The sequence below is a fragment of the Sceloporus occidentalis genome, unplaced genomic scaffold (assembly GCF_023333645.1).
Source record: "Sceloporus occidentalis isolate IW3139 unplaced genomic scaffold, rSceOcc1.0.p SCAF_6, whole genome shotgun sequence".
Taxonomy (NCBI): domain Eukaryota; kingdom Metazoa; phylum Chordata; class Lepidosauria; order Squamata; family Phrynosomatidae; genus Sceloporus; species Sceloporus occidentalis.
The window spans coordinates 82,655,780-82,680,368 of NW_028316986.1; the positions used below are offsets into that span (position 1 = coordinate 82,655,780).

The 24,589-nt window shown below is 38.4% G+C and overlaps 1 protein-coding gene across 1 annotated transcript in view; it reads right to left on the reverse strand.

Annotated features, from left to right (window-relative positions):
- Positions 1–24,589, reverse strand: part of UST (uronyl 2-sulfotransferase) — a 171,114-nt gene that overhangs the window by 18,463 nt on the left and 128,062 nt on the right. The window contains exons 6-7 of the mRNA XM_089530222.1: positions 20,232–20,329; positions 17,732–17,889 (exon numbers count right to left, since the gene is read on the reverse strand). Of these exons, the coding sequence (XP_089386348.1) occupies positions 17,732–17,889; positions 20,232–20,329 (256 nt within the window). The remainder of the gene's footprint in view (positions 1–17,731; positions 17,890–20,231; positions 20,330–24,589) is intronic.

Below are 24,589 nucleotides of genomic sequence, written 5' to 3' on the forward strand. Positions count from 1 at the left end.
CCTTGACTTAACAGAACAAAAGAAACAGACAAGGGAATGGAGAATTATGTAGACACTTTTCAGGCTACTAGTGTTTTATTTTTTTAAATGACAGTAAAAGACTTTACTACATGTTCACTTTAAATATTTGAAACTGCCGTTCATAATATGGACCCAAATGTCTTTTCATGCTTGTCCTGTTCTACTCCTAATTGCAGTTTAGGTTCCTGATGAAATTAAAATATTACAGAACTTTCAGTCAGCACACATACATTAGCAATCTGTTAACTAAGCATATTCAAGTTCCTCCAAATTCACATTCATTGTTGAAATTCACATACTAAGATCATTTTTAGAAATTTATCAATTGATATTCTTTGGTCATTCCTTCACCACTGAAACTGCCATGATCAAATATGAATAAAATATATCAAAATACTGTGTGATATGTATTCATTAGGGGTGTATATGTGCAGACTGCACTGGATCATAACTTAAAGGGGGGGTGTCACCTAGTGTGCTAGTGAGAAGAGGCTGCTATGACTCTCCACAGATAGACTAGAACTCATGGAGACTGAAAGTCCTGGGAAGGACCTGGTCCATCCAACCAAAAATAACAAGGAAGTTGGCTGGGATCCTGTTGGCATGCCATGGCAAATTCCTGGAGGCCTTCTTTTATCACCAAATGATGACTGGACCCCTTCAGGAGCTTTAAACCAAGTAGACAGAAATGGACTGGGATTCAGAAGAAGTCCTGTTGGGTGTCCTGGTCCACCAGAAAGCAGGCTGGCTTCTCTTTCTTAGTGGCCTGATTTAGTACTCATGAAGTACTACTGGTTTGGTGGATCTGAGCTGAGCAGGAGCCCAAGCATCCAGGTTTTAACCAGCAAAGGTTCCAGACGTCCATCCAAGTAACAGTAGCACACTATTCTGCTTTGGTCAGGCCCCTGGAATACTATGTCCAGTTCTGGGCACCACAATTCAAAAGGGATGTTGACAAGGTGGAGCATGTCTAGAGGAGGACAACCAAAACGAGGAAGGGTCTGGAAATAATGCCCTATAGGAAGCGATTTAGGGAGCTGGGTATGTTTAACTTGAAGAAGAGAAGGATAACTGGGTATACGACAGCCCTGTAATATTTGAAGGGATGTCATGTTGAGGATGGAGCAAGCTTGTTTTCTGCTGCTCCAGAGCCTAGGACATGGAGCAACGGATGTAAACTATGGGATAAGAGAATCTACCTCTTCCTAACATCCTGACAGTTAGAGCTAATTGACAGTGAAACACACTGCCTTGGGCTACTTTTGAAATCTGAAAATACTCCCAAGATGTTGGCCTCCTGTCTTTGGAGGTTTTTAAACAGAGGCTAGATGGCCATCTGTTGGGGGTGCTTTGATTCTGTATTCCTGCATAATAATAATAATAATGATAATGACAATAATAATAATAATAATAATTTGTTTTATTTATATACCGCTATTCCAAAGATCATAGCGGTGAACAGCAAGTAAGCTAATTAGCAAGTAAGCTAATTTGCCCCCCAACAGTCTGGGTACTCATTTTAGCGACCTCGGAAGGATGCAAGCCTGAGTCGAGCTTGGGCCCTTTTGCTGGTCTTGAACTCACAACCTTGTGGTTTTGAGTGAATGGCTGAAGTACAGGCATTTAACCACTGCGCCACCAGGGCATGGCGGGGGGGGGGGGGGGCTGGACTTGATGACCCTTAAGGCCTGTTCCAACTCTATGGTTCTATGATTTCTGTGGCCGCCTGGGTGGACCTTCTGCCCCCACCATTCAGTTACCTACCAGCATTTCAGACCCTGGAGAGGATGCTCAAACAGTAGGCATGCCTGTGCATATCGCATCGTGGAATTGGTCCCAGGCAACCCCACAGGCTTTGAGCATGCAAACTCCTATGAAGGGCTCTCTCTTTGCTGAATCATGCTTCAACCCCCTCTGGGACTTGCAACTATATCAGATAGACCAGAATGACCCCTGATACAGACAGCCCCTTCAAGTCTGCAGGTCCACCAGCTGCCAGCAGCAAGGAGGTCAGCTTTTCTCTTTCACAATGGCCTGATCTACTTCTGATGGACCACTGGCCTGGATGAGTGATGTGCCAGCAGCCTGTGTGTATGTGTGACAGTATGAGTTATTGCACTGGGTGACACCAACCCTGGTGATACCACTGCATGTGTCTATGAACAACCAAAAAGGAAATGATGCACCTTACATGCTAATGTCTCTGTACAGGGCAAAGAATACTTTCTGCTTATTGAGACTAATGTATTAAACAATGATACAATAGAAAATATGATATATTTATTTTTCCTTTTAACAAGTGCATGCAGCAAAATCAAAATATGCTTCTTCTGAAAATACTATCTAGTTTTAAAGTAAACAATAACTTAAACCATCCTCCCACACCCCTATAGGTATTTTGGAAACAATTTACATAAAGAATTTCTTTCTCATTTTTTTGCAATAGGACAAAACCCATTACTGAAACAGATAGAAGACTTTCAAGAATTCTACAAGTGAAAACCCAGCACTAAGAAAAACATGCCACATCCCATTAGTACAAGTATAGGCAAATATGTGTTGCAACTTCCCTTCATTAAAAACACAGATACTCAAAATTTCAGCCAACAAATGAAGAACTTATCAAACTGATGCCAACTCGGTACAGGTAGTAAACTTCCTATAAATCAAAGTTTGCAGGACAGAATGTTAAACATTTATGTTTGAATACATTCAACTCAAGCTTGAGTTATTGCATTATTATTAAAGTTATTTGTTATCAATGGTAACAAATTAGTTTGATAAGACCTTATGTATCCTCAGAATGGCATATAAAAACATCTCCTAACCTTAATAGATGTCCAGGAACAATCAATGCTTAATTTCTAGAAAAAGTTATGCTAAGCCTTTAAGTTAGCTTTAGCAGTGAAAACAATTGGCAAGGCTAACTCCAAAATTAAATTAAATTAAAACATGAGTAAAATATTGACACAACCAACAGTTCAGTACTGATTTCTAACTGCTTTAAAGCAAGCTTTTTCCATGTCACTCTTAGGAGAAAAGTCACAAATTGCATGACATGCACATGAAATTTCATAATTTACTTCCAGGCATCGGAGAGTGCCACCTCAGTATCCACTACATATTGTATAGTCTGTGCACATGCATATGTTCTGTGCATACAATATGTTCTGAACAGTTTCAAAACTGGTGGAGTCTCAATCTTGAGAAAAAACAGGGCATCAATAAAGTGACTGAATGATTGATTATTTCACACAGTATGAAAAAAAATACAACAATGAAGGAAATATTTAGACTTCTGAAGGGTGACATGTACAAAACTGCTGTTCAGGGATGCCTCCTGCTGCTGCTTTGAGCTCTCCCTTTGCTGTGAGATCTTATATAAGTTATTTTACCCTACATCCTAATAGGCAACCTTTAACATAGAGGGCACAAACATTCTGACAGAAGAAGGAAGTGTTATAGACATGGTTGTGGCATAGTAGGGTCAGGCCTAACCTTGGGCTGGAGCTAGGAAAAGTGATTTTTGGAGACCACAGCTCCTTAAATATGCCAGTTATCATGGTTGGTGACCATGCTGGCTGTGGAATTCTGAGAGTTGTGGATCCCAAAATTATTTTTTCCAGGTCCTGCTCTTCACTCCCCAGCTGTATGCTTCTGTTTACTCTCAAAGGCATTGCAGGTGCACAGACTATACAATATGTAGTGGATACTGAGGTGGCACTCTCAGATACCTGGAACCATATGCCCAAAAGGCTGGCAGCTATTACTTTATCTATTGTAACATCTGCTTACCTGCTCATAAAGCCATAGAAATAGGTTACATTGGGATGAAAACCTCCTGCAAATTATGAAATTTCATGTGCATGCAATTTGTGAGGTTTCTTCCAAGAGACATACACTAAGATTCCTCATCAGCTTCTTTCCAATAAGCTTCCACATGTTTTTAAAAGATTGTATACATACACATGTACTTTCACTTACTTTACATCTGCACTAATATTTAGTTGTAATTTCATACTTATATCATTTTCAGCTGGTGAATCAAAACATTTCATGGACAAGCCCAAGAGAACTCAACAGACAAGGCCTTGATGCTCATATGGAATATATTTAAAGAAATGGAGGTGGGTGGGGTAAGGAAGAGACTCAAATTGAACAGCTATGTTATTTTAAACTGGTTTTATGTTTTATATGTACAAGGCTGAGTTGGAATTCAAAGTTGGCTTCTGCTTGATTTCACCATAAAACATGTTATATGAGGAGTTGCTGCTGCTGCCACTAGCAAAACAGCTGCTGTTAGAAAATAAGAGACCAGTGCTCACAACAATTTCTTTTTCATCTGGCAAACATGCCTGACAAATGAGATTCAGCATTTTATGGAAAAATTAACATTGTTTTCCATCATTACAGAGACCTCAGATTTAATGGAAATATGTATTTCATACAGTATCCAGAAGTTAGAGCCACTTATTCCAAAATCCAATCTCAAAATTTTCCTGTTTTTCCTTTGCTACATGAATTGTATTTGAAGGTTGTGTCAAGAGCTTACTAATTCCTTTTTGATTGTTAAGAATTTATACTTATTTAAATAATAGAGGTACACACTTGAAATCTAGGACAATAATTTTCCCCCAGTTAACTTTCAGTTTTGCAAACTGGAAATCCACATTTGGAACTGAGCTATATTAAATTCTATGCCATGGGCCAAGCAAATATTAGGCTGTGGTTATGGGGGTGTGTGTTATTTCTCAAAACCAGAAGCAATCCTCAGACCCACTATTTCCTGGCAAAGTCTTTCTGGGATTACAATCTGAATTGCCTCATAATGAGTTTTGCTTTGTTTGTGTACTGAACTATGGTACATGTAAAACATGAAGCACACATTTTCCAACTCTTGTTTTTTTTTTTTTTTTAATATAACCAGGTGTGGAGTTAATCCCTTCTTGACAGCTGCTTGATATATCATATTAACTATAAACATCTGTTATCTTCAAGAACTGATAAGAATCTTCATTTACTGTCAGATTATATTTTTGATACATACCAGAAATTAAATAAGCAGTTTCGGCCTGATTGTTAAGTGAATAATAATAATAATAATAATAATAATAATAATTTGTATCCCGCCTCTCCCTGTATTGGATCGAGGCGAGTAACAACAAACAAAAACAATAAAATCAAACATGAATATCGATATATAAAGCATAACAGGACATATTAGATCCTAGTTCCCCAATTTCCCTCCCACCCTAAAATACCATTAAAAACAATTCCCAATAAAATGGTTAATAAAATAGATCGAAATCAAGGTCCGGTGGGTAAGTGAAGTTCTCAGTTGTACATTTAGCTTCATTTCAAAACCATCTCCTTTATTGTTTCCATATTTTCTTAAACACAGAACTATCTCAAAATACATCACTATAGTATATTAGAGGTGGAAAACCTACAGCTAACCATAATTAAATCTAGAGAGTTTTGCTATAAATCCATTGTATGGCCATTCCAATATTAGCCCCACCTGTCTGCAACTGGCTGTATCAAAAATAAGTGCGACTCCCACATCAATGGATTAAATAAATAAATAAAAAACAGCCTTGGCTCCTTCTGCATGGGCCAAAGAACCTGGCCTCCCTATCTTGGTGGTGCATCTGGATGACACAGGACTCTATCTCCAAGTCTGGTGCGAAAGGTTCAGATGATGTCCAGCCCATTCAGCACCAAACCCAGGGAATACCCTCCCTATAACAGAGTAAAAAACCCTCTGTTTATATTCAAGCTGTGGCTGGTTGAATATGTGGATATGGAGGGTCAACTGTAATATTGAACACCCTTCCACTCAAGTTCTCTGATATATATGGATAATAGACAAATGCCAAGCTTATTAGCAGAAAAACAAACAAACAAACAAACAAACAAACAAACAAACCAAAACCAAAACCAACATTCTACCAAAACAAATGTAAGAGGTTAAATGAAACTTTGAGAATATGTATCATAAGCATTTTCCAGTTTTAAAAATGTAGTGACAAGGGGGTTAAGTTACAGGTGTTAACAAATGGAAGGACCAAAATAGATAAGAACTAGAGAAAAGACTAGGAAGGTGAGAATACTGGCACAAGTAAATTCTTTATAGAAACTGCACTCCTTTAGAGGGCAACTGGCAGAAGGTGCATCCTGACAGACCTATAGTCCTGACAAATCTCAGACTATTCTGTGCTTGGAGTGCATGATTCTGGTTATTTTGCTCTATGCTGAATTTGAGCCGCAGCCCACCTTCATATTTATATCCTACCAGAACTCTTATCATTGTTTTCTTATCATGGTTTTCACCTGAGGCTGTGGTTTGGAGTAGTGATGGTGTCCAAGTTCAGATGTTGGAATGTGCTCAGAAATGCTTCCCCAGTTTATAAAACTAAAATTATTATGACTGGAAACTATGTCCCCTATGTAACAGGTTTTCTGGTCACTAGGCCAGTGCCTTCCAATGTTCTCCTCAAATCTTAATAGGGCAGGCATGGCATCTGGTGACCATACAGCTTTTATTTAAAGGCTACATACTTGCAAAGAAAGCCTATTGTAAAGCTTGGAATGTTACTTTTGAAGAGTAATTCAAATTACTCACTATAATATTTGAAAAGTAATGCCATGACTCATAATGCTCCAAAAGTAACTAATTACATTAGTTATTGTGTTGCTCTTCTTTTTCCTTCTTCTTTTTTTGGTGGTGGGCAAGATTGATAAAGAGAATGGTGCAAAATATGAAGAAACTTAAAAGTAACTTTTTATTGCAAACCCCCCCCCCCTTGATTAATTTCAATAAGCTAGATTTCTTGTATCTTGTCAATTTCAGTTCCCTGTCTTCTGATGCTAAAAAGCGTGGGAGGTGCAGTTTCTGGTATGTCCCAGAGTACAAACTATACATGTAAGTTTACAATACCTGCACTATTTCTACCTGAAATATGTGGAACCTTGGGACTCAGACAGATACTTTGGCTGGTCTTCAGATGTCTTCACTGTAGTTATGGCTGGAACATTAGAGCTGCACAGCTCTAGGACCAGGAAGGCATTCTCAGGGGAGATTCCCTGTTGTCACCTGAGGATTCTACCTTGGACAGACTCATTACAGCTACTTGCAATATATCTTACAGTCGAAGAAAGATGTGTACAGAATGCCAACATATTAGGAATATTTTCAGATTTCAAAGGTAGCCCTACTGAGGAAAGGCTGCTCCCCTAACTTTTTATAAACTTTCTTGAGATTCTTAAAAATAATCTGGCATAGAAAAAAAAAGCTCCTATGTGACTATTTATTTCTTTATAGATGCAATGAACTCAATTTTTTTAGCTAGTTGGTCTAGGATAGAAATATATTTTCTTTCTTACCAATTTTCTGTTTTTTTCTTAGAACTGAACATTTTAATTAGCATTGTTGTCCTTTTAGAATTTCTATGAAAGTAGAAAAATAATCCCATATGGTTTTGTCATCTGGATTTCCTATCAGACATTTTAGGGGAAGCAAACTAAAACTACCACAAGAGACATAAATATGTGTCATCAAACATAAGACCTGGAATCAAAAAATATTTTCAGAACAGAAAGAAATTAAAAATGTGATAATGAATGTGTTCTCATATTTATGCAAGGCTTAATATTTTTAATCAATGTGCTGAGATTTTCTAATGTATAATGAATCATGAAGTTTGCTGAAGAGCAAGGAAATGTGTGGATGTGTGCAGCGGTGAAGAGAGATGCTATATCATGGGTATGGCTTCCGGTAATAGATTCGTGAACCAGATAATGACTGGATTTTGTATCCAAAGGGAATAAAACACAATCTTTTTTGTTGTTGTTGTTGCAAGCAACTGAAAAAATGATCTTGAAAGCAAGTTCAGGGAAGATGGTGGCAGAGAAACAAAGCAGCCCATCAAGAAGCTGACCCCATGAGAGACTCTAGAAGTAATTGTACAATAAAGCAACTTGCTGTGCAAGAAACCAGATGTGATCACCAAAAGAAATAGCTACACAGCTTGGTGTCCTGAACTGGCTATAAAATGTCAACAGCACAGTGTTAAGTCAAGGAGAAATAAAACAATCCCATAAACACAAGCACACTTTATATTTTAAGACACCATATTTAGCCTTACTAGGCTAACTCATTTTATTCCATAAGGTAAGCATGACTTTAGTTAGGGGACTGTTAACACAAGGAATGTTTCCCAGCCCCCCTTTTCCACTATAGCCCTGTGAAAATATTCCCCATACTTTTGGGGAGCCTTCTGAAGAGTATGACTTAAAGGTAGGAGAACTGGGGCATTGCCTGAAATTGAGCTGAAATCTCCCATGTGAACAGGGCTCTGTTCATGCAACATTTTAGTGATTCATTTTGTCTTCTCACTCACATACTTCATGATGGTCTCCTGATCTTACAGAGAGGCTTGCTGAATGACTGTAGTGGATGAGAAACATCCCGCTTTGAATTTAATCAGTAAAAATAAAAAGCCACATCAATTTGCAGATTTCTCCCTTCAATCTGTCTCTTAATTCTCACTAAGTACAGTCACTCCTCCTTTTTTGCAGGGGATCCGTTCTGTACCCCCTCATGAAAATAGTGTTTCGCTTATATTCAAGGCCCATTCGTTTGGATTCTAGGTGTGGGTGTGCACAGGCATGTGCCCCATTCATTCTTCTTCCATTCGTCCCTCGCACATAAGTGAGGGACACGGTCCAAAGACCGGGAGAATGGAGGGAGAACTGTGTAATTTTTAAAGTTACTATTGGTATATCTCACAAATGAAAACATTAGTTATGTAGGACGTCAGATGTTTGTAATTCAGTAATCAGTGTAGCCAAACTGAGGATGCCTACCACTTTCCACCATCTAGTTACCTATAGAAAAGGAGGGAAAACTTTTCTTTTTCCAGTTAAAGTCTTGTTCTTTCTCCTATTGGCTGGGCCTTTCATGAGGAAGTGAGGGGCATATATTGCAATTATGATGATGATGATGATGATGATGATACCATCTATCAGTAGTAGGATGGGCAAAAGTGTACAGTGACCATGGCCACAGACAAAACTGGGTGTGACACCTCTTTTTACTTCTCTTGTCATGTTCTCTCTTTTTCTCCCAATCTGTTTTGTCCCTCCATTTTTCTTCTTCTTTTTCAGCAAGTTGCCAGGAAAGGGACAAAAGAAATCTTGCTAGACATCTGAACTTGCAGGTGGCTTCTGAAACTGATACGAGGGTGCACATAGGCAGATTTTCCCAGTATACCCCTTCCTCTAACATGTGCTTGGAAGCATTCCTTGATATTTTGGACAGCCAAGCAGCAGCCATGTATATGCAATGCATGCTCTTGTGGTAGGTTACTTGTGCTCTTGGCGAAAATGAGACTTTGATTGTTGTTTTATATTTCATCTCAAGTATATCATCTGGTCTGTGGACTGAATATGATTTATTCCACGTCTCACATAGTTGTGGCATGACAGTAGACAAACTCCAATGCTGCACTGCTCTGGATGAAGCTGGATGGCACCAGCTAAATCCACATCACTTCTGGCATGGCTAGCCATGTGCATTGCCTCTGTATGTTGTTCTTTATATAGGAACTGAAATGTGAACCATCATAATATGGCTTGTCTGCAGCAGACTGGCCCATGTCCTTTGTAAGCCTCACAATCCAAGTAGGTGTATACCAAGGAACAGTATACAAATGATGTAGAACAAATGAAACTGATGAATTAGCACCTCCTTAGGGCAAACAGAAGTTCTTTATAAGAATCAGAAAATTCAGAGAATGCTCAGTTTTGATACTGACAGGCAGGCAGAATGCTTACAGAAATTCCATAGTTTGACCATTATAGCCTTTGTGATTAAGATCAAATAACATTTTAGATTGGAAAAAAGTAGCAATCGAAGGGTTCACGAATGTTGTCACTTGGCTTCTTGATCTCTATTGTAACTTGACTTCTTGATCTTACATTATCTATAAAGCCTTTTTATTTCTGGCATGGTTTCTGATCTACTGGTTTGTGATACTAATTGTCTGGTTTGGACTAAGATCTCTTTTCCACATACATTGTTTCTATTTTAAGGTAGGAAAAGGCTGATCTACAAATTTTCAGTTTTCTTTTTGTTGTTTGTTGTTGATTCAAATAAATTCTGCAAAGGATACTCAGAGCTGGTCTGTCATTGCCTTTCCTCTGAGTGGCCTCTGGGGGCCATAGAGCTTGCCCAAGGCTACACAGATGGCACAGCACATGACATCAGCCAAACTCTGAGCTGATCTTCGTTGACCTCTCTCCTTGGAGAGGCACAATGGGGATTTGAACTCCCAAGCCTTGGCTCCATCCAGTGTGCTATATAGCACCTTTCTCTAGGATCTAAATATTCTATGCCAAGAACACTGAGAACCAACAAATAGCTTTTTTCAGGTTGACTAGAAGCAGTAACTGACCACATAGTAGGTACTTACTAGGCCATAGCTACTCACACAGTCAGTGCTGGCTGTAACCTTGTGGGAAGACCGCTACATTTTGTAATTTTTGACCACATAGTTAACCAGTGTTACATCCTACAGCTAGCCAGATTTCTCAGCAAAGGAGAATACAGTTATCTCTTCATCACTACTTTTTTCTTTGATCTTTCTTAGTAGTTCTAGGTCTGTGATATTTTCTGCTAGTAGTATGGTATCGTCTGCATATTTCCGATTATTGATATTCCTTCCTCCTATCTTCACTCCTCCTCCTTCTGTGTCCAAGCCTGCTCTTCATATAATATTTTCTGCATACAATTTGAACAGATAGGGTGAAAGGATGCAGCCTTGCTTGACCCCTTTGCCAATTGGGAACCATTATATTTTTCTGTAATCTGTTCTTACAGTAGCCTCTTGCCCTAAGTACTGATTTCTCATTAGGATCAGATATGTTGGCACTCCCATGTTCCATATACATCTTATACTGAAGATAATTCTATACAACTTACCAGGGCAGCAGTGGAAATGGCAGAAAGCCCCAGCTGCCAAGCATCCATTCTTTGGACTCCTTCACTTCTGGGACATTGCAGTGAATGAACAAGCAGGAGTGCTGCTACAGCTGCCTTGAAGGCAGAAGCAGGAGGCTGGTAGACTCGCTGAGGAAGGGGAGCCTGAAGAATGAGCATCTGGCATCCAGAGTTTACCTCTGTTGCTGCCAGTGTATATAGACACTATACAAGAGCTTCAGCACCCAGGTTTTTTGATATTCGTGTGGGGTCCTGGAACCAAACTGCTGTAGATACAGCAAGCCCACTGTAAAGGTATCACAGCTGAAGGGGGATAGGAGGGTTTATTTTCCCTTCAGGATGCTGAATAAACTGTTGTGTGCCTGTGTTTTGAGTGCGGCCTTTCACATGAGGTCAGGTGTGGAATTTTCAAGAAGTTCCATATTTTGGATCTTTGGGTTAGAGATGCCCAGCCTGTAATACTCTCAAACTCTTCACTACTACCTACGGGCTTTTTCTGAGCCCCACACAAGTGTGTTTTGGAGCATCAGAAGTAATGTAACATTACTTTGGGCCATCTGAGAGGTTGGCAGAAGCAAACTACCGCATTTGGAGGCAGTTTGGGGGACTATGGCTCAGTTTTCAAGTGAAAATTGCTAAGAAAATCAGGTCAAGGGAATGGGAGGGCTTCTGAGGCCACATTTAGTGGTCCCAAGAACTGCATGCAACCTGCTATTTACCCACTGTGATCTAAGACATCTTTTCTTGCTTCAGGATAAATTCTGCTGGGACAAACCTTTTTTGCTTCTGTTGCAAATGTAATAACCATAATACTTTCATTTTAGAGAATCTCTACAAAAATGAAGCAATTTTCAATATAAACACTGAGATAAAGGGTATATCAAAAATCTTTTCCCATTATTTAAAATATGTGTATGCAATGTGTATTTTCAAGTTGCCTGTCAATTTATGGTGACCCCAGGAATTTCTCAAAGGGTTTTCTTAGGCAAGGAATATCCTGTAGTTTTGATAGTTCCTTTGAAACATAGCATACCACTCCTGGTATTCCTTGGTGTTTTCCACCTCAGTACTAACTTGGAATGATCTTGATTAGCTTCCAACTCCAACATAATTTGGGTCCTTACATTTAGGGTATCTAGACAACTTTTAAAATATAAATATTTAAATTATCCAAGTATCCAAGGTTTTAAATAAAAAGTGAATATTAATATAAGACAATCCTTCTCCATAGAATACCATGTCCATCACAAAATATGTAAATATATATTTACCTTACTATAATAACTAATTGTGCACAACCACACCTGCATATGCCACAGATATGCTTGCTCATATCTGTGGCATGCAGAACAGTCTTCTAAATCACTCTAAATTTTACAGATTCAAGAGCAAGAGTACTGGAACAATTCAAATTTTACATATGCAATTTCTCTTCACTGAATAAATACAGCATATGAATAGGTAGAATGCAAGTCTATGCTAGTTCTTTCTAGTTCCCAGTTTTATAATTGTATGATAAAAGAAGAGAGACAATGCCATCTTCTGGTCAAATCCTCTTAGTACTGAATATTGCGATTAACAGAATTTAATACACATTATTTTAAACACCCTCTCCTCTAAGTGCTGAATATTCTTCTATTAGAAAAATGTGTTTGCATTCTTAGATGAGTATATCTGTAATGAAGATAAGAGACCTATTAACCATCCGAGTACATTTTTTTATATTATACAAATTAGCTTCATCAAATTTATTTGTATATAAATCAAAATTTCTATCTGTATGTCTATGAATAGGTAGATATTTATTTACTGGATTGATAAAACTGCATTATTTGAATAGTTGGTACTCAAAATAATTAAAACCATAATATAAAACAAAGACAAATAAAACTCATGAACAACAAGGAAAATTGAATAATATTAAAAACTTGCTGGAACAGGACAGTTTTACTGCCTATCAAGAAATGATCTAGAAGAACAATCTCACTTCCTTCTAGAATTCTACAATTAAAATCCTGTCTCCAATGACTGCTAATCTATTCAATTCTTCACAGCAGGAGATAAGACCAGTCTTCAAAGTTGGCTTCAAATTACAGAGAGCTACACATGGAAGATATTCTGGCCTTAGATAGCTGCATAATAAAATCCCAAAGAAGCAGCAGAAAACAATTCCTGAATTTAACACAAACTGACTGAAAGTTCTGAACATTTACTGTAGTTGCTTTCCATGGACGCTGTTAGCTGACAAGTAGTACCTCTGATAATGAAAGAGATGAAAGGATTAATAACACATGGGAAGTATAATCATGCAAAGGTGAACCCAAATTTTGGAAAGTAAAGTGAAAGCTGCTATTCGAAGAACAAATCACTAGGAACAGATGGCATACATCTGAAATATTCCAGAATTCAAAATTGTCCACAGGGGTGGCTGAGACAGTGACACCTTTGCTTTCTGATAATTCATTGTACATAAACTTTATTTCACGCACAACATTATTTAAATATTATGTATAAAATTAGCTTCAGGATGTGTTTATAAAGTGTATACGAAACAAATGAATGTCATGCTTATACTTGGGACCCCTCTCCACGCTATCTCATTATGTATCTGCAAATATTCCAAAATCTGAAAAACTTCAGATGGTGGAGAGGAAGAGGAGAAGAAGCAACCTAGGCTGTCATACTTCAGCCGCATCATGAGAAGGCATGGCTCACTCGAAAAGATGATAATGCTTGGAAAGGTAGAAGGCAGTAGGAAGAGAGGAAAACCACATATCAGATGGATAGATTTAATCAAAGAGGACCTAAGCAGAGCTGTAGAGGATAGGATGTCTTGGAGGTGTCTTATTCACAGAGTCACCATGAAACTCATGGTCTTGAAAGCAGTTAACGTCTGATGTCATCAAGATTCCCTTACCTTAATAAAATTCTAAATGCAGTATTTCACTTTTAAAACAGCATTTCCTTTGGGAGGAGGGGATGATATCAGTGAAGTAACAGATAAATGTACATGTGGTGCTTATAAAAACAGGCAAGGTTGAGAGGCTGCTGGAAGAATGGAAGGAAAGGCAAGCCAGCATTCAGTTAGCACCTGGCACTTCAGTTATGCAGCTGGGAAGAAGCCCAAACTACTTGATAGTTAAGATGAATTATGTAAGCAATCTTGTTATATTATTACCCTGTTGCAGAAGTCGATCCTGATGCTAATTCAAATTTATTTGTGATAGGAAAGTTCTCCTGAGACATTGTCTGCTGCCCCTTGTTAGTTACTCTTATCACCTCTAGTATTAGTTTTAAAATGGTGTTCCTGAGCAGCCTAGGATTGTAATATAGCTTTCATAGTTATCCAACCATGGAAGACTGTGATAGGCATTCTTGTTAAGAAGTGTGGACACTATCCATTCTGTTTCTGAGCAGCCTAGGATTGTAATATAGCTTTCATAGTTATCCAACCATGGAAGACTGTGATAGGCATTCTTGTTAAGAAGTGTGGACACTATCCATTCTGTTTCTGTGTATCAAAATATCAGCTGAAACAAAGCAACATAAAAAACTAACACATTGCACACTCCATGGAAACTAAGTGTGTCCTAAAATGCACTCTAATGGTGGAATATTCTTTATGAGACCAACAGATGTGTAAAGGGTTCCCTGAGGGTAGTACAATAAAACCTAAAAGCTGCATGTTGTTGTTGTTGTATCCCCCCCAAGTCATTTTTGATTTATGGTAACCCTAAGGCAACCATATAATCTGGGTTTCTTGTAAATTTCTTCAGAGTGGTGTTGCCATTGCTATCTTCTGAGATTATGACTTGCTCAAGGTCACCCAGTAGGTTTCCATGACCATGCTGGGGATTTGAACTTTGATCTCCAGAGTCATAATCCAATGCTCAAACCATGATATCATGCTGGTGGTGTAGTTACTTGCATCTATTGTTTTATTTACTACATTTTACATAATTATTATTATATATTCATCCCACGTGTCTATGAAAGATAAGAAGTATCCAGTGTGGGCAATACAGATTATTAAAAACAAAATAAACTCAAAGCAAATTAAAGAAGATAACAATTACATGATCAAAAGAAATAAAACAGTAAGCCTCAAAAGAGTTGGAAAGGTCAGTTTGAAGAGAGGTGCCTTCACATGACCCTCCCTACAAGGAGCAAAAGTGGGAATTGGCCCCAGTTCTCAGAGGGCTGTGTTTCATAAACTGGGAGCAACAGATGAGAGAGACCTCTTCTGCATGCCTGTCACTTTAGTACAACTTTATTCAAGCAGTCATTGTAATAGGCAACTATAGTACTGCTACTACTGGCAGAGTATCCCGTATCTGGAATTTGTTTTCTGGTGGTTCAGTGTACACAAACCAAAAGTACCAAATTATGTACCAAATTATTAAAAATATTGGTTTGGGTTCCATCTCCAAGGTATCTTATTATGTATAGACAAATATTACAAAATCCACCCCTCCTTCTAAAATCTGAAACAATTCTGGTCACAAGTATTTTGGATAAGGGAGACTCAACCTACAATAAATTAGAGCTGAGTCTTGTTGCAGTGGATCTCACTCGGTATTTTTGAATTCTTAGATGGATGCATTCATGTGAACAGCAGTTCCCTCTGACATCAAACAATACTTCTGTTTAAGAAATATAGGGTAAAGTTAAAAGTAATGGTAAAGATAGTCCCTTGACATGAATGTCTAGTTGTAACCGACTGTAGGGGGCGGTGTTCATCTTCATTACTAAGCCGAAGAGCCAGTGTTGTCCGAGGACTACTCTAGTGGTCATGTGGCCAGTTGTTACCTTCCCACTGAAGTGGTACCTATTTATCTAGTTGCATTTGTATGCTTTTCAAACTGCTAGGCTGACAGAAGCTGGGACTAGTGACAGGAGCTCGTCCCATCATGCAGCACTCGGAACCCAAACTGTGACTCTTCTGATCTTCTGATCATCAGAACTGGTGTCTTAACCACTAAGCCACAGCATCCCACATATAGGGTACAGTCCTATAAATTTACAAATTTATAAATCTTTGGATAAAGGTGTCAGAAGCATTTTCAAAGTGTTAATATCATGTTTTCCCACTAACATACAAACTGAACATATAGGAGTTAAGCACTCAGGTTGCATTATTTTGAGGTGACCAAACTGCAACCCTGTGGCCAGCTGTAGTCCCCAATAATGTTTTGTGGCCCTCTACACCTCCAAAACCCCCAAATTCTGACAAAAAAAGGAAAGTGAATTACTGCTCCTGGACACCTCCAAGGTGCAACAATTTCAAGACTGCTTTACATAAAAATTACCCATTTTTGAGAACCAGAAGCAGTCTCTTTGTTTTTTATGTTTTCTGTTTTGGTAGTTCATGGGGCCTGTGGAGGGTCCCGGGGCACAAACGTGTTCCCTGGACCTGCCTCAGCTGTCCACCCCTGCAATATACCAATTCAGCATTGACTATACTGGCTGCAATCATTAGCTGATTGCTCCTATTCGAGCTGCTAGTTCTGGCCTCAGAAGCTGTAAACAGTTTGGGGCTACGTTATTTAAAAGGATTCCTATATCAATATGAGGCATATATATGCCTACATCTGCATATATCTATATGAGGCATCTATATGCACCCGCCCCTTTCTGCGGAGGATTGGGGCCAGGGCAGCCATACTGGCAGCCCAAAGGCCCCAATCCGGTGATTCTCCAGGCTACGGAGAAGCGGCAAAGTGCCACTTCCCCATGGCCTGGAAAAGGTGTGTCCTTGGGGCTTCCTGCCCCAGGACACCCTGGGAGCCAGAGCCAGGGAACAAAGGGGTCCCTGGTGTCGTTCCCACAACCATTTGAGGATCTTTAAAACATATAACATCTTTGGAGGCCTTTAAAAAGGCAATAAAAATGGATGTCTTCCAGCAGGCATTCCCAAATTGAGCTCCTCGGTATGTTTACTCTTTAGTTGGGAATTATTGTTTTTAATGCTATTTTAAGGTGGGGGGGGGGGGGGAGATAGGGAATTGGATTTTATATGCTTTGCTATGTTTTTTTTACTTGTGATTTGTTGTGTTCTATTTTTATTGTTTTTATGTTTGTTGTTACCCACCTCGACCCAATACAGGGAGAGGCGGGATACAAATAAATATTTTATTATTATTATTTATTATTATTATTAATCCTTGGAAATATACATAAAATAAAGCTACACTAAAAGTTTAGTGTTTTGTCATACGCGGGCGTGCTATATGCGGATTTGAGCATACGCTCAAACCTGTGTAGAGCCGTGCAGGGCACGCGTCCCATTGGAATGAATGGGGATGCGCCGCCGCATACATGAGCCCTATTTATTCCAATGGGGCTTGAGCATGCACAGAATTCAGCTTACGTGGGGGGGGGGGTCCGGAACGGATCCCCCACATAAGCCAAGGGCGCTCTGAATTTATTATAGCTAATCCCTCATTTTATAATACTTTAATTCTTTATCATCACTCAAAAGCATGGCTTCAGATATGCTATTTGCGGAGGGAATCAGGATCCAGCAGGAAGAGGGAGAGGTTTACAGTAATCTAATCTAGTAGAGTACATCCATTTTTTAAAAGCAAATGTTTGCAACTGGCTTCTTTTGCAGCGTGTAGAAGTATGCCATTTATGAATCTTTCAATGAAACAAGAACATCTGCTGAATAATAAAAATGAAATTCTGATAATATCAGTAGGCAATTACCTGGATTTTTGTAGATGCTGAGGACATCTTTGAAATAATGAGGTAAAAATCTTTCGAGTAAAAGCAGCACATCCTCCAATTCTTCCAGAATCCCCACAAGAAGGAAATTTTCATTCACATTCACTTTTGCTCTTTCGAGGGCCCATTCACCAGGCTCCCTTAAAAATGTTTGAGACATTTTTTAAACTCTGTTCACGAACGAAAGTTTTATGCATCAATAAAGATGAACAGATTTTTTTTATAGCACAACAAAACCAGTTAGCTAACCTATTACCAACTATGAACTAAGGGTTTGGTGACTTATTTAAAATGTTTCAAATTAAGCAATCAGTATAGCTGATTGATAGGTTCACCTTAGGATCACCATAGGTTGAAACAACTTGAAGGCACAGAACAATGACAAAACAGCTGATTGTGTAAGCTGAGAGCCAGCATGGTGCTGTCGTCTGACTTCTGGACTAGGACTCTGAAAGGTTGTGCAGACCATCCCTATGGGGGCAGCCTGCAACCACCTTCATTTTCCCTGGATCGGGCTGTAGCAACTGCATACCGTGGCCCCAATCTGGCCTTTCCAGGGCACAAAAAGGAACCACAAAAAGTGGCTCCTTTTTGTGCCCTGAAAAGGGTGTGATAGCCATGGTGTTGTGGCTTTATGACATTCCTTTGGTGCTGCGTCATGTGGACGCAGCACCAGAGGAGTGTCATAACACCACACGCTATGTGGTGTGGTGTATGGCATCATGCTGTCCTGAGGGAGGAACCAGGGCATGCATCATATGAATGCTATGCCCTGACTCCTTCCCCAACATGTCCTTTAGGGCTGGTCTGCACAGGGCCTGAGAGACCATGGGTTGAATCCTGTGCACCCATGGAAGTCCATTGGGTGGCCTTGGGCAAGTTATATTCTCTCAGCTGAAAAGGAAGATAATGGCAAACCTCTTCTAAACAAATTCTGCCACATGATAATAAAAATGAAAAAAGCCTTAGGACAGCTATATTTTGGAAATGATTTGAAGGTAATTGAGATACAGTCAGCCCTTCTTATATACCGATTTGTTATACACGGATTCAAGCATACACGATTTGAAAATGTTCCAAAAAAGTATAAATTTCAATGATCAAACCTTGATTTTCCATTTTTTATAAGGGACACCGTTTTGCTCTGCCATTCTATTTAATGGGACTTGAGCTTACACGGATTTTGTTATACACAGGGGATCTTGGAACCAAACACCAGTGTATAACAAGGGTCCACTGTATTACTGAACACAATATGGACTGATCTGCATAGTGTAACCTTTTGAAGCTTATTAATTTAAAGCAACAAAGGATTCAACTGATCAAGTCATCAATAGCGGTCTGTTTGGGATCATTACAAGGGTATTCTCTAAAGGATTGTTTCCAGAAATAATCAGACTGAACTGAGTATTCACTTCTAAACAGAACAGAATTAAAATTTGGGAAAATGTAAAAAAGATATTCCATTTCACTTCTACTTTCAGGGATCAGCTCTTTAAAAAAAAACAAAACAGAATAATTTGTTTTCTGAATATAATCAACTAATTTGTCCTGTGAATGAACTGGTTACTGACTTTGGACTTTATCACATGAGCCTTGGTCATGTCTTGGATTTGCTGCAATCGAGTTATTACAAGAAAAAGAAAACATACTCTTCAATAGTGCAATGGGACTTTTTGCACCATTGATGGTCCTCATGGACTCTGTTCCACATTTCCCCTTAACTTTGAGTCCCTGCCCTCCCCATTTCTTCCTCCTTGCTCCTGCTAAACAAGGAATGAGAATGCCTCCTTGTGAGGAAGCAGTAATGTCTTCGTCAGCAGATGGGGGGTGGGAAATGGGTGAAGAGACCTGTACCGGAATAAGGAGGGGATGGGACAGTGAACCACGTGCAATACTGAAATAGACATGCCAGGAAGTTACCGCATTTGAGGAAAAATGGTACAGTAGTGTGTCTGGGGCCTTACTGATGGGCATGTCCCATCTATTAAAAAGGATGGGACCCAGAGCAATGGATGCAAGCTCCAGGAAAAGAGATTCCATCTTAACATTAGGAGGAACTTCCTGACAGTAAGGGCTGTTCGACAGTGGAACAAACTCCCTCGGAGTGTAGTGGAGTCTCCTTCCTTGGAGGTCTTTAAGCAGAGGCTGGATGGCCATTTGTCAGGGATGCTTTGATTTGGATTTCCTGCATGGAAGGGGGGTTGGACTGGATGGTCCTTGCAGTCTCTTCCATCTCTATGATTCTAAGTTCTTTGGGACTTATTTTATCCACTCCCTTTTCATGTGGTACAGCTTGCTTGTTATCATGACTAACTGGCATTCTGCATGACTCATTGCCCTTGATGTCAATACTGGCAAGGTATAGTTTGAATTTCTAATATTGTTAGTGTAATACTCTAAAACCAATTTCTCCTGACTCCAGTAAATGGTAACCTTTGGAACAAACAGAGATGAAAGGAAAGACTGAGGATATAGTTACCTGCATCTTGGATGCTGTCCACAGAAATACGGAATAATATAAAATAATCTGGGATTGGAACATTCAGGATAGTTCTCAAGAATACATACATTAATATCCTAAAAGGAAGGAAAGAAGTGGGGTGGGGGAGAGAGAAAAAAGGCAAAATAAAATATTATGATTTGACTTCCAGTGAGATGAAGCCCAAAATTCCATAAACCAAAAGTCATGTAGCTATCATATACACCTGTAAAAAATAAAGTATTCGGGAAATATTGACATTTGTTTGCATTTAAAATTCATGTAGGAATATTCCATTAAGATGTTCCTGTTCCATGATGGATTACATTCAAATGTAGACATATGATAATTCATGAAAGAATGTACGATGAAAACTCATTACTACATTTTTTTAAAACAACAACAACAACAACAACAGATATTTTAGTCAACAGATTATATAATTCTCAAACAGTTACAGGAAGATTCAGTGCAATCTCTATTCAACAACAGAGTACACTGGATGCCTCCAGGCACTTTCTCTTAGCATCTGACTTCTCCACAGTGTTGTTTTGAGTTTAAGAAGAGGAAGGAACGTGTACTGTACTAGATGACAAATTTGATGAAGGAAAAGTAGGATAAAAATAAACAGATAAAAATGTAGATAATAATCATTCTTCTTGCTATCTCTGTTGGAAAACACCCTATATTTTACTACCAAAATGAACTTTTTAAATGGTCTTGGTCATTCATACACTATCACACATATTGTGAAAAATTGCAATTGCATAATTAATAAATGGGCATTATCTACACATAGGCATATCTACCAAAGCCTAAAACACATGTAAAATTCATTGTTATCTGTATATCCTTTTTATCTTGAAGATCCTGGACTTTGACACACATTCCACTTCCATGCCTCTCTGCATCAACATGAGTTAGCATAGCACTGATGCTATTCTCCTACTGCTATCAGTTTTGCTTTTGAGAGTTGTAAAACGGTAATCTATCTAATCACTTTAAGAACAAGACATATGATTTTCACTGAGCTCCGAAATCCCAGTGGAATTAGCACAGAGGTCAAATCATGTTTAAGTACTGCAATGAAGAACAGAAATTGTAACAATGATGGATGGGAATGTACAGTATTAACAGTATGTGAAACAATAATTAAACTACACCTATAGGCAGCTTGCAGCCTCACCATCTAAAGGACCACATCTTGTTAAGAACCTATCTTGCTATTAAGAACATGAGGAGAGGCTTTTTGAGAATCCTATTCCCTGTGGAGGCCTCTTGGAGAAGATTCAGGAAAAACCTTTTCCAATAATGTTTTCTGATTCTATAATCCGCTCTCCTTTGAGTTATGATCAGTTCTCTTGCTGCTGTTAGGCAGGGTATGAAGACAAAACCTCTAAAAATGTATTTTTTGCTGTTTTTTAACTGTTTTGCTCTTTATTGGTTTTAAATGGATTTGCTGCTTACAGATTATTGTGATGATTTTCACAAGAACTGACTTCAGAGACTTCTTCAAAATCTGAAGAAGACAGATTTTATGTTTGATGTTTTAAATTGATGCCTGTGTTTAAATTTATGGATTATAGTTAGCGAATGTAGACAATAGTGTGGATTTTGGATTAAGTTTAGGAACAGAAGAAAGAATGATTTAGAAGGTAGAAAGAGGTAAGAGTGAGTAGTAAAGATAAGGAAAATGGAGTGAAGAAGGAGGGAGTGGAGAGTGAAAGGGAAGAGAAGGATTAAGGTAGGTGGAGCAATACATAATAGTAGGACCAGAGAGAGAAAGAAGGGGAAGTTTTAAAATGGGGGATACTTGATCCTTAAACTGCTTTGACCAAAGATAATATAAGTGGGGTGGGCTACAGGAGGGTTAGGGGTGGGAAAGGATATAGACGGGAGGGAAAGTTCAAATGCGACAATTTTAGTATGTTTGTTGATAACGAGTAATGGGTTGCAACTGGTATTGTATATTGTGGTACAGCGGGTTATATTGTGTTATCATTTGTATTTGTTCTACTTGTATAAATTTGTTGTTTTGTCAATTTTGAATGTTAATAAAAATTATTTAATTTTTATTATGATGATTTTAATGGTTTTATTGTCAATTTTTATTGTGTTTAATTATTTTTATTAACTGTCTTGAACACTATATTTTAGTGGAAAGGTGGCATACAAACATAATAAATAATTATATGCTAAATGCTTAGAATAAAAATGCTGATTGTACATTGTTTATATTAATGCTTAAGGAATTATATAAGCGAATCTATAAAAGGAATCACATTATTATTGGGGGAGAAATTAATTCAGCAGGAATAACAGTGGAAACATCTGCTCTATTACAAAATTTCTAACTACAAACTCTTTGTACTAAATTGTAATTCCCCTTATAACAATGTTATATACACAGAAAAACAAACAGATAAACTATCAATGGACCCCTTCCTCAATCCCCACTACAAAATCATCAGTTGTCTACACTGTGTAGTTGTCACAAGGATCCCTAGCAATTCGCACAGGGCTTGTATGCTGTTAGCAGAATATAGAAAAAACAAAACAAAATATGGGAAAGAGAACAAACTAAGCTGCTAGCAAAATTATACTGCTGCATCACAGAAAGCATAGTATGCCACCATAATCAAGCAAGGTTTTATAAAAATGTTAACTGAACATAAAATAGACAAATTTGGCACAGCCTTTGCATTCATGATACATTTCCAATAGTACGCTCTGTGCTGAACAAATTTATGGAGGTATTCCAGAAATGAAGTAAAGAGCTTTAACAAACATTCAAAGGAATATCCTTGCTTTCAAACACACAGTATTCTACCACATCAAGGATGATCCTTACACTGAAAAGGTTTTAAATACCTAATCTATTCTAATAAGTCTGTTAGCTTTTTCAATACATATTTAAAGTATATTACTCAACAGTACTGGATCATTCTCACTTATTTAAAAGCAGTATTTCATTAGCTTGCTTTTAAAATCATACTTTATTTTAACTTAGTTCTTAGAGCTGATCTGTTGATATGTGATGAATGTTCTAGACTACTGATTGCCACATTTTGTTGCAAAGTTTTGTCTATCTAAACAAAATGAAACCCTTGAAGCTCTGATAACTTGTTTTTTCCCAAGTGGCTTCTCACAGCTAATGAAAACTTATTCTGAACCTCTGGTTTCAGTTAAGAGTATCAAATTTAAGAAATCCTGTAGAAATTAGTGTTCGGATAAAATATTTCACAAACTACTAAGAATAGTAAAGAAAAATGTTAAAAATGATATGTCTAAAGTAGAAACAGATGGGGATCCAAAAAGTGCTGACAAAATCCTGGCAAATTATGACCAATGAACCCATTCACATCAGAAAACTTGCTGCCCTGTATTGGATCAACTGATGTTTTTGATCAGTTTTCAAAGGAAGCTCCATGAAGAAGACACTGAAACAGTCAAAACAAGCAATATCGCCAGAGAAAGGTTAACCAGGATCAGCTAATCACATTCCAAATATAGCTACAGGTGATATCGACCAAAGCTGATAAAAAGTACACTGAGTGAAAGGAGCCACCCTAGCCTTTAATAATGATACTGTATCAATAAAAATGTATAGACTGATCTTTGAGGACGAATGCAATCCTTTCCAGAACAGGATTAACTGGGTGGATAAACTATCTATCAACAATGCCAGCCTCCCCCCGCCCATCTAGACTGCACCCCATTTATTAATTCTCATTCAGTGTGTTATTAGGTTGTTCCTAATTTAAAGATAAGATTACATAAAAGTTACAGAGCCATTTTTCATATCTATGACACATGAGATCTTTTCCTCAACCCAGACCCAGAAACCAACAGTGACTAAAGGCTGTATATACACATGCATGGCAACAGAGGGCCGAAGCAGACTGCCTTAGAGGAGCGATCTCCATCTGCTTCAGGTGATTGCTCCAGAACCGCAGTGACCAGGCAGCCTGGCCATGAAGCGGGCCACTGCTGTGGTCCCAAATGGGTCACTGGCAGGAGTAGATTAAATCCACTCCTTTTGTGGTGGCTTTGGGCCACCTTACACAGCATGATTTTTGGCCGCTTCAGAGGCATGTGTCTAAACACCATGCTCCAAAGCAGGAAGAAGCTGCTCTATTTGCCTGTCTTTGGTCCATCTTCTCTAAGACTAGGAGCTGGGCATTTACTACAGAAAAAGAATTTGTAATGGAAGATGCACAACTTCAATATCAAGCCCATCATGCCTGAAAGGATCCTGCACTTGTAGGATAATGAACACAAACACTTGAAGGCATATTTTATCTAGGACTACCTAGCAAAAACTAACCAAGATCTAGATCAATTACTGAAGAGGGTCA